The sequence below is a fragment of the Xyrauchen texanus genome, chromosome 31 (assembly GCF_025860055.1).
Source record: "Xyrauchen texanus isolate HMW12.3.18 chromosome 31, RBS_HiC_50CHRs, whole genome shotgun sequence".
Taxonomy (NCBI): Eukaryota; Metazoa; Chordata; class Actinopteri; order Cypriniformes; family Catostomidae; genus Xyrauchen; species Xyrauchen texanus.
Genome location: NC_068306.1, coordinates 39,847,399 through 39,865,413, shown reverse-complemented (window position 1 = coordinate 39,865,413; position 18,015 = coordinate 39,847,399). Strand labels below are relative to the sequence as shown.

Here is an 18,015-nt window from a genome sequence, read left to right as displayed (position 1 = left end):
CATACACATTCACTCTGAACACTATTTGAACCACAATTATTCGTACACGCACATAAATGCTACACTTGTTACAAACACAAGGCCTTTATAAACATTGAGCTTTCAAAAAAAAAATCAAAAATTGCGCAATTATTAGTCCTATTTTCTTTACTTATTTATATTTATTAATTAATTCCTACAGAGCAGTATCCGCAAAGTAAATAAATAAATATTTCTTTGCCTATGCAGTCCTCTAATTATTATCCTGTAGCTTCGTAGGCTACTATAAATGTCCTACAGAGCGGTATCCGCAAAGTAAATAAATAAATATTTCTTTGCCTATGCAGTCCTCTAATTATTATCCTGTAGCTTCGTAGGCTACTATAAATTTCCTACAGAGCTTTATCCGCAAAGTAAATAAATAAATATTTCTTTGCTTATGCAGTCCTCTAATTATTATCCTGTAGCTTATCCTTAATTATACTATTATTAATTCTTAAACTTTATCCGCCATTATTTACTGCTATTGCACCTACACCCTTACCAGTAAATAAATACAGATCATTGCATGCAATTATTTCTTCTGGAATCAAAACCCTTTATTCTTTTTATCCTTTTTGGTTTAGAAGAGCTTTCTGAGCGTTCTTACCACCACAGGCAAACTGGCAAGTAACACAAATGTTTATAAGCAATATATGCTTACCTCTTAATGGTGGCCACCGTGTTTGTGTTCGCTTTCCCAGCCAGCCCACGATGTAAAGACTCTGCTCTCTTCTGTCCCTGTTCGGGCGCCAATTGTAGTGGTTTCTCATGCCAATTTTGTGAAAAATCACTCAGCATCTTTGGGGTTTTGATTTCAGAAGAATAGACTTTATTATCACACAATAAAGCCGAGTTGCCTACGGTGAAACCACAGTACCAACAACAACTGAAGCATCTCTGGTTTGGTTTTACTTAAATACATCTCCTCAAACAAGGTGGGGCTTACATGCATTATCTATCATGCTCTTCATTGACTCTGAGAAGTAACAGAATGTCCTTTGGAAGAGATCAATTCTCCCCCCTAAGTAATGCTATTTATGTTTCTGCACACACAGTCAAATAGTCAAACATATGTGAGCACATATTCATCACGTCACAGGCCTTTACATACAGTAAACTGCATGTTTGCCCCTCAGACATAACTGTGGTATAAATCAACAATGTTTTCATTGATTGTTCCTGATTAACTTGATAAAAATATACTACAATGCCACTTAATTATGAAGATATTATTGGAGCAAATCAAATGAGCACCTGTGACAGTGTTATTTGTAGTTGTAGAGATTAGCTACACATGTGTATCAGTAAATTTGAAGTCACAGAGAAATGTATTTTAAGAGTTGCAAGCTTGTAGATTTTTTTCTCTCTCAAACAAACACAACACAACAATTACACCTTCTCAAATTCTTCATTGCAGGTGCACAAATCCTATAAAATTTTATAAAAATTATAAAAAAAACTTCCATGAGCATCTTCCTAAGCTGGTAGTGGCAAATACCAATAAAGGTATGTTTTTTCTTTCTTTTTCTGAAATCCCTCATCTTTATACATTTGTTTATAGTTTATATATGCACGCTGGTCACTGCGGTCAAGCCAGCCATGATTAAAATCCATATAACAGAAAGACGTGCTTTCTGACTCCTGTTGAGTGTTTTACTATATTACACTGTGCTAAAGCGAGGGGTGCCAAAGTTGCAGTTACTTTGAAGTTTTTTTTTTTTTGTGATTATTTCAGTATGAATAGTTGAAAAGTTTTCCTTTCCTTGTTTTTATTTTAGTTTTTTATTGTCCAGAAAGCTTGTAACCAGTGATGGTCCCCATGCTTCTGCAGAACTCCCAGGTGTCATTCTGCCGCAGCCTCTGCTCCAGCTTACTCCTATAATAATTTATAATTATTATTATTAGTAATAATAATGCATTTTATTTATAGATGCCTCTCAAGACACTCAAGAACACCTTAAGCACACTATTGATTGATAATGAGAATACTGCAATACAACCTAATGCAATTTAAACAAGAGTTTTATAAACAGTCAATTACAGAAAGATGGTGAGATAAGTGTTATGTAACCTGTGTTATGACATGTCACAGTAGATACAAATGCAAATATGTAATTTTTAACTAATAAGACAAAAAGCTTTATTAGGTGTGTGTATCAGTGTGCAGCAGGTGCTGAAGTAGACACTGTTGTGCATTCTGATGGATTGTGCAAGAGTACAACAACATGCCGAAAGTGCGGTTGTACTTTAAGATGCGCATAGCTGTTATCTAAAATAAGAAAAGAAAAGAATGTATAAAAGTGTGATCATTTCAAAACAAGGACATGACATATTTTGATATTTCTTTGTGTTACCAAATCTCTTTCCTTATCTCTCTGATCTGCCACTTGTATCTGGGTTTTCATTTAGATAGATCATTTTAAAGTTTAAGTTAATCTCAATGCCATATAAAACATAAAATGTAAGAAGACATTCTGTGTATGATGTCAAGAGAGTATTTCCCTGTAATTTTGTCCAATACTACATTAAATGAGTTTAAATTTCATATGTTAATAAGCATGGTATGTTTGAAAATGAAACCCTTCAAACATGAAAACGCTAATTATATTAATAACAAACCTATAAAGGAAAGCTTTTTATGATGTGTTTGAACATGAGGAAGTGATGCAAGTGCTAGGATGAATTTTTGAGTTGATTTTGCCTTTAATCTTTTCAAAAACAGTACAGTTAAATTACTTGAAAATGGATACAGTAACAGTCAGGGTCACTCTAACCTATACTCCTTTAATAATGTGAGCAAACCTATAAAGGAAAGCTTTTTAAGAGTGTTTGAATATGAGGAAATTATCCAAGTGCTAGGATGCACTTTGAGTTTTGGGGTGATGTTGCCTTTAATTTTCTCAAACACTGCACTTTTAATTGACCTACAGGATTTACAATTCAAAGTTTATTACAAGGTACATATGAATGACAATGAGATATCCTTGGCAGTAAAGTACCATTTATTATATCTAATATGTAAATGTAATGTCATTTAATTCAGTAAACTTTGGTTATAAAATATTTAAATGCTTTTTCGTCAATATAGTTAGACTGGCTATCTTCTGCACTCAACAGGAGTCAGAAAGCACGTCTTTCTGTTATATAGATTTACATTTTCCAGCGTGCATATTTAAACTATAAACAAATGTATAAAGATGAGTGATTTCAGAAAAAGAAAGAAAAAACATACCTTTATTGGTATTTGCCACTGCCAGCTCAGGAAGATGCTCATGGAACTTTTTTTTTTTTCCTGTTCGGGCGTCATGTTCTGCCAATGGAGAGGTGCCCAAACTAGCTCTTCTGATTGGCCAAAATTATCTGATCTCTGAACAGTGCCCGCCTTCTGCCTCTACAGATCATAGATTGTAAAAAAAAGATGGACGACGCACCTTTGCTTTTTCCATTGTTTTTTTTTATTTATTTTATTTTTTTATTGAACTATAGCATATACAAACAGCATGGCAACAATCATATATCATTGCAATATAACAATGAAATCAGGTGCAAAATTGCATTACAGAAAAAAAAAAAGGCTAGGGTTTGTTTTTTTAAATCATATTCTTCAATTATTTCAAAAAGTTTTTGTGCATATTTACTTTTCATCATTTGCAGGGCCTTTGTGTAAGAAAGAAACGCATTGTGAAATGCAGAAAACCTGGGTTTAACTTTCAAAAAATTTAGATTTGTGTATATAAAATTTTCAAAAAATGAGAATGTCATTAACCAGAAAAACATCTTTGTATCTGTTCATAACAAGTCCAATGACAATCTCCTTATGAGAGAAATCTGAAAGAAGAGGATCCTTTGGGAAAAGCCACTCATGAATGTCAAGCCATAAAGCCTCTACATACATACATTGAAAAAATTAATGATCAGTGGTTTCTACTTCATCACAAAATACACAATTTCTAGTTTCAATTCCAAATCTTTGTCGTACTAATTCACTGGAAGGATAAACATCATTTACATTTTTTTAAATGGATTTCCTTGGCTTTGGGGGTTAATTGGAATTTTAAATAATTAGTTCGTAACCTGTAAATTGTTTCTTTTGAGAAGAACTGGGATATCAAGTTTCTATAACCTACAAAAGGGAATAAAATGTTATCAAATAAATGTATGATAGATTTGTTTGAGAATGTAGTTTCTTTGAAATCGTAACCTCCAATTAAAAGTGATGGGAGACACAGGGTGGTGGAATTAGAGGTTGAAAGGAATCCTTTGATTAAACATATAATAGAGTTGGGGATAGCTTTGATTATAGAATTAAATGTGTTCCGATTACAGATAATATCATATTTAAGACTAAAGTCCTCATATGAAATAAAACATCCTCTGCTATTGACTAAATGAAGCACCGACCAGATACCTTTCTCCATCCAGTCCTTATTATATAGTGATTTATTTCTTATTGTGATATATCTATTATTCCATATTGGGGTCTTATGTGGCGTAAAATTATGATTGTATAAAAGTTTCCAGTACAACAAGACTTGCTGGTGAAACTGGGATAGTTTGACAGGGGAGTGAAATCACATCTAAGTAAAAATTCTATCCCTCCCAATTTTTATTTTTTTTTTTAAAACAAAAGGTTGTTGTTATTTAGAAAAGATTTTAACCAGTTAATTTTCAGAGTACCATTTATGGAATAGAAGTCAATAGCTTGTAGACCTCCCTCCTTGAAATCTTTAGTCAACTTTGCTCTTTTAATGTAATGGACTTTCTTTCTCCAGATATAATCAAAATTAATCTGATAAATTTTTTTAATCACTTTGTTTGGAATTGCCAATGAGTATGCAGGATAAATGCACCTAGATAAACTATCCATTTTAGTTAAAAATATTCTTCCCAATAGACTAATATCTCTTAATAACCACAAATTAAGTTTAGATTGGCACGTCTCAACAATTTTCCACAGATTCATATTTTCGTGTTCAATTGAGTCTTTGGAGAGCTCTTTTCCATTGGTGAGAACTGGCGCTGACATCTTGGGACTTCAGTCTGCGCAGTTGCGATTTCGGGACCAGACCTGCGCAGTAGTGAGCAGGAAGTAAAGCCGCGAAATCAAGTCCCCGCCCTCACTCTCGCTGAATCAATCACAAGCACACGCCCCTGCACTTTTGACTTTTGATTTATGACGGTGTGAAATAATTAATTATAGAAATGTAGATATTACATTTAAAGCTCCAATCTCCTCAGTCCTCCAAAGATCCCGAAAAAAAGTCCGTTGGTGCTTCAGCGACTACTTCACTCAGAGAACCTGTCAATCACAGCTGTCAATCATGATGTCACAGGACCGTTTTTATAGCATCAAATAACTAACTACAAACAAACTTATTTGGAAAACAAACACTTGAAATTACATCAACCTGATAGAAACTACAGTAAATTATAGAAACTATCTTTGGAAAAAAGATATGTGAAGTGTAATTTAATTGTTTAGTTGGTCTCACGTCCCGTTGAATAACATGGGGAGGCGGGGTTTATGACCTATACTAGGACCAGCCACCGGAGGGAGATCGAGACGTTTTGCTTATCACTTTTGCTCCATATTTTACACAGACATGTGGTGCAGAAGGGAGAACGCGTGAAAAAACAGTGTTTGAGACTCGTAGCAGCAGATTCAAGCAGTTGTAGTTATGTAGGCCTACTTGTGTTTGTGCGGGAAAAATATCAAAGAAAAAAAAATATTTGTCAGAAAATATTGTAAAAGTGTGCAACTCTCGTTGGATGCATTCACATACTGATTTGCGGATGAGCAAAATTTGTCCGTGACTTCACATTTTATGATGCGTGTGTGTGAAGGTGTTTTGCACATATTCACTGCAGCAACTGTATCAAAAATGTGAGCGTATGAGTTTCTTAATTTGTGATTCATAGAAAAGGATTTGTGAGCCTGCAATGAAGAATTTGAGAAGGTGTAATTGTTGTGTTGTGTTTGTGGGAGAGAAAAGAAATCTACAAGTTTGTAACTCTTAAAATACATTTCTCTGTGACTTCAAATTTACTGATACACATGTGTAGCTAATCTCTACAACTACAAATAACACTGTCACAGGTGCTCATTTGATTTGCTCCAATAATATCTTCATACTTAATAATAAAATAGAAAAATCGCATTTTACGTCGCAATGGTAAAACTATACAGGGATAGATGACGCACGAAACAAAGAGTTAAATAGCGATACTTTTTTTTTTTCAGTGTTTGAGTCAAAATCTATTTTTGCTAATTCTGTTTTGAAAGTGGATAATTTAATAATATAGAACCGCATCTGATTTTAAGTTGACAACTTAAAAAACCCCTCGGTTAACTCCCAAACACAACAACAACAACATATCCAGGCGATTCAACTGGAAAAAAAAGAAAATAAAAAAGAAAATCGTGTGTCGTTTTGCACAGATCTTGTCAGCTGGTCATCAGTCAGCCAATCAGTTACGATTTCATGGCGCAGCTAACACTGTGTACACATCAATGCAGCTGCAAACTGCACAACATCACTGCAGACGAACGGCATGGCCCGGGTGAGTCACGTCACTTTGTTCTCACACTTTATTACGATGTTTTCCTCCGTGTCACTCATCAGAATGTAGTGTTTCTACAGAATATCTCGCTGTAATGCTTGTGTAACAACATTGTTATTGTCCGCTGTAGATTTGTGACTGTAACTGCTCTTCCACTGAAATTGAGTTCACTTATATAAACGTTTATAAACGCATAGTGCTACACGATGTGTTACAGCAGATAGCGGTTTGCTTTATTTTTCTAACTTGTGTTTGCGAAATAACTTTTCAAACTCGACTTTTACTGAAACGCAGCGGAACAGACCAGTTTAAATGTCATTAAAATGTAAATTATAATGAATAGCGCCATTTAAAATGTTTATGTGATGAAAACGCAATGGGCAAACATCAATACTGCATTTTAAATGTAACAGTAACCGGTAAGACTTGTTTACAATAGGTTTTCATATGTTAATGACATTAATACATGAAGTAACTATTAACAATACTTTTGATTAATGTTAATTTCTACATGTACTACTATTACGTTTAAAACAAATTAAAAGTATTTATAAAAAAAGTAGAACTATAAACAAGATCAATAAATGCTGTACAAATATATTGTTGATTGTAAGTTTATGATACCTAATGCATTAATGGTAAAGTGTTACCAGTAACTCAAAATAATGAAAATTTCTACTGCAAATGGAGTTAATAATGTAAATCAGTGAATTGAAATGGGTGAACAGTAATTTGGTTCTGTGTCTGTCCCTGGCCTTCTAATGGCCTTCAGAAACACTTGTAGGTGCTGAAGAACTGGACCATTACAATTAGGTTTTATAGTGTAACATCTGTAAAGACATTTACAAATTGGTATATCGCACCAGAAACATTTTTGATATTAAAGCACCGGTGACTTTAGAACCAGTCTCTTTAACAGTATTGGACAAAAGCTCATGAATGTACTTTTATTAAAACAGCAAGAAATAATCATATGTTCACAAATATACAAATATGAGAAATAACAACATTTTTGAATCCGAATTCACAAGTCCAGGCAGCTGAGCGACTGACATTTGTTTCTGAATTCATCTCTTAAAGGAAAATACTGGAGGACTTTTGGACTCGGTGAAGAAAGCAACTTTTGTCATCGGATCGGGACTTTTCTTCCTGGTCGCGTTTAGGAACTCAGTAACATGGTGAGCAAACCATGTATTAAATTTAAATGCAAAATAGACTGTCAACAACTTTCATGTTGGCATTTTGCCTTCTATTTCTAAGTTTAATGTTCTGTTTACTTGAATCAGCACTTGTTGATCTGAATTTCATATCAAGGATAAAAACACAAATAGCCATTTCTCAATGTCATGTGAATCCTCTGGAATTTCTATTTGACAATCATAATTACAGTGTGTTCTTTGTATTGGATTTGTATATTCAAAGGAATAATTTACCCAAAAATGAAAACTCACCCTCAGTTTTTTTTAAACCTGTATAACTTTCTTTCTTCCGTGCAACACAAAAGTAGATAGACGTTTAACAGTATGCCCGAGCTGGGGCTGGGACGATCCAAAAATGACAAAAAGCATTATAAAATTAGATCATACAACTCCAAGTTCTCTGTGAGGAACACAAACTGAACTTCAAATCTTGTTTGACAGTCCAGGTCACATTCACTTTCACTGTATGTAAAAGAGCAGCATGAAAATTCTGCTATAAATAAATTATTTTGTGTTCCACTGAAGTCATACAGGTTTGAAAAAACGACATGAGGGCGAGTAAATGATGACAGAATTATTTATTTTTTTGAGTGAACTACTGTAACTATCCCTTTACTATATCGTACATCTGCAGTGGGTCAGAATGACTGAACGAATGCTTTGGCTGTAAAATATACTGGCCATGAATGGTGCTGTGTGTTTGTGTAGGCATCTGCAGAGGTTTTGGGGAGCATCTGGTGATTTTTGGCAGACACAGTGGATGAAGCTTCAAGTGATCTTCAGTGGAAATGAGCCTGCCTTATTTTTTATCGGTAAGCACCTTCATGTGACATTCGCTGGTAGACACTGATCATAAAAACCACAGCTGGCATCTGACAGTTACGCAACACAATCAACATCTACAGACATTCATTGTGAATGTTTTCTGATATGTTAGCCTTAGACTGGAACTGGAACCGGAACTCTACAAATGCAGAATGAATGCAAATTAAAAATCATGCCCATTTACACCTATGTAAATTCAGTTAGAAGGAATTTCCCATCTATCAGTGCAATTCAAGCTTGATGTAGCATCTAAATAAATAGCAGACTGAGTGATGTAATGTGATTTGCGTGAATGGCCCCCAAAGTCTACTGTAGATTGACAAACTCGATTGCAGAATGGATTGCTGTGGACTGTATGCCAGTGAAAGGCTTAATGTTCATTGAGCTGAAAATATATTGACTTCTATATCTTTGAATTATCGAGTTTTCTCAAGAAGTGATGAATTGCACTTAATTGGAATATCATCAATCTTTGGTTTAACAGGGACCATGCTGGTACCAACACTCTCTTTCTGGTTGTTGAATGTCCTTCTGATGGTGGTGGACTCAACAGGAAAACCCAGCTTCATTACACAATACAGGATCCAGATGGACAAAAACAGCCCGGTAACAGCCTTCCTCTTAATCAGTACGGCCTGTTTAAAACTGCACTGACCTTTCACTCGGTTACGCTTGCACGCTCAGACAGCTTTACAGAACATCCCATATGAATGATTTGGAGATTTTAATGAACAGTGCAGTTTTAAAGTTTTAAAATGTGCTCCTAATGTGGTAAAAATTACATGAATATTATTCTTATTTGGACTGGAATGAAGTGTGACACTGCAAAACATTTATATCTGCCATTTTTCTTTAAAGAAATTGTGAGATTCTGTAGTAGCATAATTAAAAACTACAGAGACTGCGAGTCAGAATCGTAACAAAAACGTATAACAGTCAACTGGACAGAGAAAATCATAATTTGAAAGCTTTCCATTCTACCGCAAGACATAATGTGAAGAACGCTCAAATGTGACAGATTCATTCTAGCACACGGGGATAAACACAGAGTCTGGTCACAACCACTTAAAGGGATAGTTCCCCCAAAAATTACAAATCTGTCATAATTGAATCTCCCTCATGACATTTCAAACCTGAATTTCCTTATTCTGCACAACAGAAGAGATAACATTGGCTGAATTTGATTCATTGCTATTGAATTGAATTCAGCCAACTGGGGACATTCATGAAATTATTTCCTTTTGTGTGTTGCAGAAGAAAGAAAGTCTGGTGGGTTTGATGTGACATTTGGGTGAGTAAATGATGAGAGAATTTTTATTTTGCTGTGAACTATTCCCTTCATGAAAATAATGGGCTTTAACTGTTGGTATTACTGATAACACTGATAACATTTGCTGATAGAATTTAAGCACTCACTGCTGTCGGTTTAGATTAACCAGTGTACACAATCTTAGGTTAAAGTTCATGAACACGTTTTTATATTATAGTGTGTATTAGAATATCAGGCTTCTTTAGTAAAGAGACACTCAGCAAATGTTGTTGAATAATATTTCTTGTACGATAAAGAGGTCAAAGTTCACTGTTGACAGATATACTTTGAGGTGCGCTGGTACAGAGGTTAGCTTTTATATTACAGGTTTCTCGTCAAATAAATCTTTAAATCTTTTAAACAAGTTTAAACATGTCCACCAGATGTTTTTCTTCAGGGTATGATAAATAGTTTTGGGTCATGTGGTGTCAAGCCTTATATTTAAAGTATATAAAGAAGGACAGAAACATGTTTGGGGGGAGAATTCACCCCCTTCAAAGCATTCCACGCCAATGGGTCATCTAATGTAGGTATACACCTATCAGCCACAACATTAAAGCCAGCTAATAATAATAGGTCCCCTTGTGCTGCCAAAACAACGCTAACCTGCATCTCAGAATAGCATTCTGAGATGATATACTTTTCACCACAATTGTACAGAGCGGTTATCTGAGTTACCGTAGACTTTGTCAGTTCCAACCAGTCTGGCCATTCTCTGTTGACCTCTCTCATCAACAAGATATTTCCATCCGCAGAACTGCCCCTCACTGTTTTTTGAGATCAGCAGTTACAGAAATACTCAAACCAGCCCGTCTGGCACCAAGCATCATCAATGCAATTATCTAATCAGCCAATCGTGTGGCAGCAGTGCAGTGCATAAAATCATGCCGATACGGGCCAGAAGCTTCAGTTAATGTTCACATCAACTATCAGAATGGGGAAAAAAGGTGATCTCAATTATTTGGACCGTGGCACGATTGTTGGTGCCAGATGAGCTGGTTTGAGTATTTCTGTAACAGCTGATCTTCTGGGATTTTCATGCACAGCAGTCTCTAGAATTTATTTTGAATGGTACCAAAAACAGAAAACATCCAGTGAGCGGCAGTTCTGCAGATGGAAATGCCTTGTTGATTAGAGAGGTAAACAGAGAATGGCCAGGCTGGTTCGAATTAACAAAGTCTACGGTAATTCAGACAACCACTCTGTACAGTTGTGGTGAGAAGAATATCTTCCAGAATGCTATTCTGAGTTCCAGATTGGTGCTGTTTTGACAGCACGAGGGGGACCTACACAATGTTGGGCAGGTGGTTTTAATGTTGTGGCTGATCGGTGTATGTAGGTATAATGCAGAAATACAGATAAGCCTTTAGAGTTTACAAACTTTTTAACGTGAATGCATAAACAAACGTATACAATGTTACTGTAAGGTGCAAATTGGAGGTGTGCATTGAAGAGAGGCATAGCTGGGGCCTGGGGGATTGTGGAGGTGGGAGAACCTTAAATCAGGGTGGTGAGATTTTGTTTCTGTCACAATCAGAGGAAAGAAGAGCTATCTGTAGAGGAATAGAGAAGTGGAACGCTGTATGTGGGCACGCTGTCTCGGGCAGCTCAAAAAGAGCTAAATGGAGATGGAATGTGTGAAAAGGGTCCGCACCAGCCCCGAAAGCTTGCTGGTCTTTATGCAGGAACCAATTACGTCAGGGGACGGAGGACGGGATAATGTTTCGTCACCATAGTAAATTTTTCCCAAACAACAACTACAGTAGCTACCGTCTGCAGTACTTCCGCGCTCTATAACAACAATAAAAAATCCACAAAAATATCAGACATCAAAAGTGTTCAGGTAACACGATTAAACGAGTGCTCTACTTGCAATATGGTATTTACGAAGATCCAAGATAAAATAGAGAGATCGCAAAGGAAAAAATACTCTTTGAGAATGAAGATACAGCACGAAATGATGCAAGCCACCTTCAGTCGGACAACTGACCAAGTCATAAACAAATTGAAAAACATTTAAGGTGGCACAGGTACCATAGAATGACATAACCAATAGCGACAGTGGACAGAGCAATGATGTTTGGACTCGGACACCGACCAGCCTGCTAACAAACCGTGACATTGAATTCAGCCAGTAATGCTCATGCTAAACAGTGAATCGCCGGTGTCCTCTGAAGCTGATATCAGTAAGTTGTTATATTTGCCAACTTTGTTAGCTTTTCTTACAATGTTGTCATCTTATTTTGTGCATTTTGTTGTCCTCTAATGGGATTATTGACCAGCTACTCACTCATTTTGGATCTGTTTAGTAAAACGGTGGGATTCTCAGACAATAATATTATATGCGATGGCAAAAATCCAAATACAACCATCTGCTGCACCAATGTTACCAATGTACAGTTTACAGAACTTAGCAAGTAAAGCCATAGTTCATCCAATATATAATGTCATCTTTAGCGTAGATTTTGTTGAGCAATGTAATAACGATAAGCGAGTAAAGATGCTGACCACCACCCCAGGAGTTTGCTTGTTGGAATCCAGGGCGTGCTGAGTGACTCCAGCCAGGTCTCCTAAGCAACCAAATTGGCCCGGTTGCTAGGGAGGAGAGAGTCACATGGGGTAACCTACTTGTGGTCGCTACAATGTGGTTCGCTCTCGTTGGGAGTTGTGTGTTGATGGCACTACACCACCACAAGGACCTAGAGTGCATTGGGGATTGGGCATTCCAAATTGGGGAGAAAAAGGGGAGAGAAAAACAAGAAAGCTGTATACAAACACACACCATGCACCATGTTTGTTTATGTTTGAGTGAAACTACCACGTGAAACGTGAAACTACCACGTAGACAGTAACCTGTATGTTTTTTTGTGGTAATGCTGGTTAACCAAGTCAAAAAGCCCTGTTGGAACACCAGCATCTTATGTTGTGGACATGCTTTCAAAAACAAAACAAATGCTGTTTTGTTCAGTAATGTTTGAGTTGATGATTGTATTGACGGTAGAACAGTAGTCAATAAAGGGCATCCTCACACAAGTTGACCAACCATCTAGATGTTCTCAGGCAGTGTGGAGTGCCAGAGATATGGCATCATACTCAGAATGATCTGGATGGTTATCAAACTAGAGTCGATCTAGGATATGTGGTATGCGGAAGTTTAAAATTGACAATTAACCTTTCCATACACCTCGTGACCACCACAGGGAGAGCTTACACCCTGTGATCTAACAGCTGTGAACACATGTGAGTCCCCTGGCTCACATGGAGCCTTTTGTTTGTCTGATTTGTCCTTATTAGACATGACCAAATAAAAGAAAACCTCTTTTCAACATTTAGTCCCTTGATAAAGGGGGCTCAGTTTGCAGAGACGTGACAGACGGCTTTTGATGGTGGCAAGTTTTGCACAAAAAATACAGAAATTTTCTTCACTAATAAATTTGGGTACTATATATGTTTCTCGATAGGTGGATCCGGCACGTCTGCATCATGCGGTGAAGACAGTGATGTTTAACCAGGTGTTTCTCTCAGGTCCTCTGGTTGGTCTCACCTACATGGTGATGAAGTGGCGTGGAGAGCCGTGCACTCCGGAGCTGCCCACCTTCCACTGGGTTCTGCTGGAACTAGCCTTCTGTGGGCTGATGGAGGAGATACTCTTCTACTACACACACAGGTCACATGCTCACAGCGCACACATATGTTAACGCTAGAAAGTTCCTGGTCAACTATTAATTAATTAACGGTGCTTTAGGGATGAGAATCATAAGGACTTGGTGTTTTTTTATGATTCTGGTTCCTATTCTGATTCCTCTTAGCAGTTCTTAATGGTCTTATCACACTGTCTAATCACATCTGTGAAAAATGCATATTGAAGAACCATTGAGGGAACCACATTTTTTTAAAAAGATTAACCATTTCCCAACCCTAGGCACAACAAATCATGCAGCTTGTTGAGGAGAGGTGGGATATTATTTTTATTAATGATTAGTCTTATGATTTTCATCAGCAGATGAAGAAGATGAAAGATCAATGAATCGGTTGATCTGGTCCTTGAGTTCATCTCGCTGACTCAATGATCTGGTCACAGCGGTTAGTACTTTCATTTGAGTGCTTAAAATTTGCTCTGTTTAGGCTTGTTCATCATCCATCACTGTACAAGAAAATCCACAAGATCCATCACGAGTGGACTGCTCCTATTGGAGTTGTGTCTCTGTACGCACACCCGGTGGAGCATGTGGTAAGATTACTATAACTGACACTTCATCCACAATCCCTTTGGGCACAGAATCGTTATTGAAATGTCCTCAAATCTTTATTTTCATTTCCTGTCTTGTAGTTGTCCAACATGCTGCCAGCTCTGATTGGTCCAGTTCTGCTTGGGTCACATCTGGCCACGACTAGCCTGTGGTTCACCATCGCTCTACTGGTCACAACCATCTCACACTGCGGTTATCACCTGCCTCTGCTGCCCTCGCCCGAGTTCCATGATTTCCACCACCTCAAGTACGTCCACAAATGAGAGGATGTAATTCATGTCAAATGTAAATAAATAAATAAAAAAATGTGTTAGCATCTTATCAGTACTTAGAATGTGTTCTGTAACTGAACCATGTGTCCTGCCCAGATGAAATGCGATAAGATTCCAATCACATGTCTGTCAACACTGAACACTGGTTTGGACAATACCTCTGATTGGCATTATTGTGTGTAGCTCTATCGTGTTTTGTCTGGACAAAGTGTAAGAAGTGGTTTATGTCTAACCAGATATGACTCCCGTGTTGACATGTAACATCCAATGAGCCTTTAAACCCTGTTCTACTTTCAACTCATGCGGTAACCTTTACTCTAATGAGACAGCAGCCAAACAACATGTTCTTAAACTGTGCTACATCTGTCACTTTCCACCAATAGACCTTTTTCAGTTTGTGTTGACATGTTTCCGCCTTATTAAACAGCGTAAATCTAGCAATATGATAATTTTTTTAAATATTGAGTATAAGTTAATTACATTATGCTTTGTCTTATATTACCCTGGAATTAGTTTAAAAAAATCAATTGCCACAGCTGTGAGGGGATTTCTATTGCAGCTGCTGAGAGAGTGACAGTAAATTTGGCATCTTCTCCCATCTGTCTTAGTCCACCGCTCTCAATTTTTTCCTCATCTGGAAAATCATTCAAACGTAAAAGTGGATTTTTTCTTTTGCTCTTAGAGCAAATGGGTAAGTTAAAATAATATTTGCTGTGATCTCCCATTCACCACTGTCAAAGTTTACCCTGCAAACGTTTACTTCCACATTCCAAAACCTGGAGTATGAAAAAGGTCTATTCAGTACAAATACTTTTAAAGCAATACAGGCACAAATCCCATGTTCTCCAGAGAGAGAACTATTAGATCCATTAGATAATCCCAGAGGAACTGTTTTATCAGAGGTTGCTCTTTCATAGCTCATGGGCCTTCATGCAGTTCTCTGTAATGTAAGGAATAATTGACGATGGACCATTGAATTATGGATAAATAATGAATCAAGCATTTAACAGACCTGTGGTTTATGCTTTGTTAAAGTATCAACTTTGTCTCAGATGTTTCCTTTAAAGCATTTTGGGGGCCCTGAGCAGATTTTCAAGTACACCTATCCAAACAAACCCAACATCAATAACTATGCAAGCTTAACATTTTACAAAAACAAGAAACAAGCTTATTTATTTAAAAGCATAAAAATGCTAAACTATCAACTGTTATTTATCAGAAAAAAGTATAACTACTTCAGAACTACAAAAAAGAAAGAACTTTTTATATTTTTTTAAACAAACACACCAATCACGTGAACAAATTAATAGATATATTTAATTCAGTTCTGTGGAAATGAATAAAAAAGAATTAAATTAACAATTTGAAGGAATGTTCCATGTTCCAAACAGGTTAAACTCAATCGACAGCATTTGTAACATTATGTTGATTACCACATAAAAAAAAAAATTTCTCGTCCCTCCTTTTCTTTAAAATAAAGAAGCAAAAATCTGTTACAGTGAGGCATTTACAATGGGAGTCAATGGAGCCAATTTTTTTACATTAAAATACTAACTTTTTCAAAAGTATAAACACAAGATATTTAATGTACCTTAGCGAAGAGTTAATTGATATGATGGTAGACAATACAAACTTCCATTATGGAATTTATGTACGAATCAAGTGGCATGATTAATTGCAATTAATTAATTATAAAAATATAACAGATCATATTTGTTTTTATAATTAATTGCACTAAATGAACGTGTTAAATTGACAGCCCATTTAGAATGGAATAAAGACACAAAAAGTTTTCAACTGTATGTAGACATCCATCCATCCATCTTCAACCACTTATCCAAAGTCGGGTCGCGGGGGCAGCTGCTCCAGCAGGGGGCCCCAAACTTTCCTATCCCGAGCCACATTAACCAGCTCTGACTGGGGGACCCCGAGGCATTCCCAGGCCAGTGTGGAGATGTAATCTCTCCACCTTATCCTGGGTCTTCCCCGAGGCCTCCTCCCAGCTGGACGTGCCTGAAACACCTCCCTAGGGAGGCGGCCAGGGGGCATCCTTACCAGATGCCCAAACCACCTCAACTGACTCCTTTCGACACAAAGGAGCAGTAGCTCTACTCCGAGCTCCTCACGGATGACTGAGCTCCTCACCCTATCTCTAAGGGAGAAGCCCGCCACCCTTCTGAGGAAGCCCATTTCAGACGCTTGTACTCGCGACCTAGTTCTTTCGGTCATGACGTATGTCATATAGACATGTTCCTGAATTTTAATGACAGAAATGTGAAAATAGGGTTGCAAAAATATATAAATATAGAAATATAATATAAATAACTTGAAAATAAACCAGCTCAAATAATATTTAATTTGACTCTGAAGTGCACAAAAACATTTTCTGAAGGTTAGCACATCTTTATATTGATTTGAGCCGTATTTTGCCATTTTCCTAGAGAGTGCCATTTCTGTCCTTCACACCATCAGGAGTAAAACTCAGAACATTGTTATTGATTCTGATGAAGCATTACCACAATAAGTGCACTGGGATGTAATGTCAGTTTCTCATCCCTTTACCTGCAGGTTCAACCAGTGTTATGGCGTATTGGGGGTGCTCGACAGACTTCATGGGACAGACAACAAGTTTCGTCATTCAAAGGCATACGAGCGACACACTGTACTGCTGAGTCTCACTCCGCTCAGTGAAAGCATTCCTGATGACACCAAGAAATCTGATTAACTGCATAACACAATCCACATAACAGTAACCTTTATATGTGTGTACTAGTGTTTCTCCATTCACAAATCATCAGTGTGGAAAACCTTTTAATGTCTGTCAGGACAGAACAGATTTATCTCTCTTAACTTTGTCCAGAGCATTCGTGCTCATTCTGCATTGTCATCTTGTGAGTGCAGAGTTCAAACTCTGTTTGATGCCCTCCGGTGACCTGCTGTCATTTTACTGCTGATATTCTGATGTGTCAGCACTCTCATGTTGTATCAGAATGGTAGAGAGTAATAAAGTTTGAACTTTATTATAAAGTTGATAATAATGATTTTTTTTATTGCTAATATGTGTGATGATAGATGATACCATTTTAATTAAAATCTAGTAATGATTATTGGAAATGTATAATCTTTCTAAATACTTCTGCTGGATCTCTGGATGATCTGATATAGGTACGGGAGAGATAATTCTGATGCTCACAGTGTAATAACAACAATCACATGATGAAGAGTTTAGCATCACAAGAGTGTGAAGAAAGACACAGTTCAAACAAAATTTAATAAAGAATATTAATCATTTACAAACAACACTGAAACATTGTAATGAAGGCAGTCAACCACATCAGTTGCATTATTAGAGGTGAGACACTTCCCATTTCTGTTCTCTGGACTACCTCTCTCAAACCCTCTAGTGCCGCCAACAGTCTGGTTCATCTTCAGAAAACTCAATGGTCTAGAAACAACTTTTTATTTTCAAGTTAAGTCGAGATCAACACAAACTGAATTCCCAGTGGGTTTGAGTGGGTTTGAATTCCCACTCGTCTCAATGACTGGCGCATGAATCCTCAAAATATTCAGCCTGTATG

The 18,015-nt window shown here is 36.9% G+C and overlaps 1 protein-coding gene across 1 annotated transcript; it reads left to right on the top strand.

Moving 5' to 3' along the window:
* The first annotated feature begins 6,485 nt into the window (after positions 1-6,485).
* On the top strand, positions 6,486-17,605 carry faxdc2 (fatty acid hydroxylase domain containing 2). Its single transcript, XM_052099364.1, has 8 exons — positions 6,486-6,582; positions 7,663-7,760; positions 8,490-8,593; positions 9,091-9,212; positions 13,377-13,582; positions 14,041-14,146; positions 14,246-14,412; positions 17,006-17,605. Exons 1-8 carry the CDS (start codon positions 6,574-6,576, stop codon positions 17,160-17,162), a joined length of 969 nt encoding a protein of 322 aa, XP_051955324.1. The 5' UTR covers positions 6,486-6,573; the 3' UTR covers positions 17,163-17,605.
* The last annotated feature ends 410 nt before the right edge of the window (positions 17,606-18,015 follow it).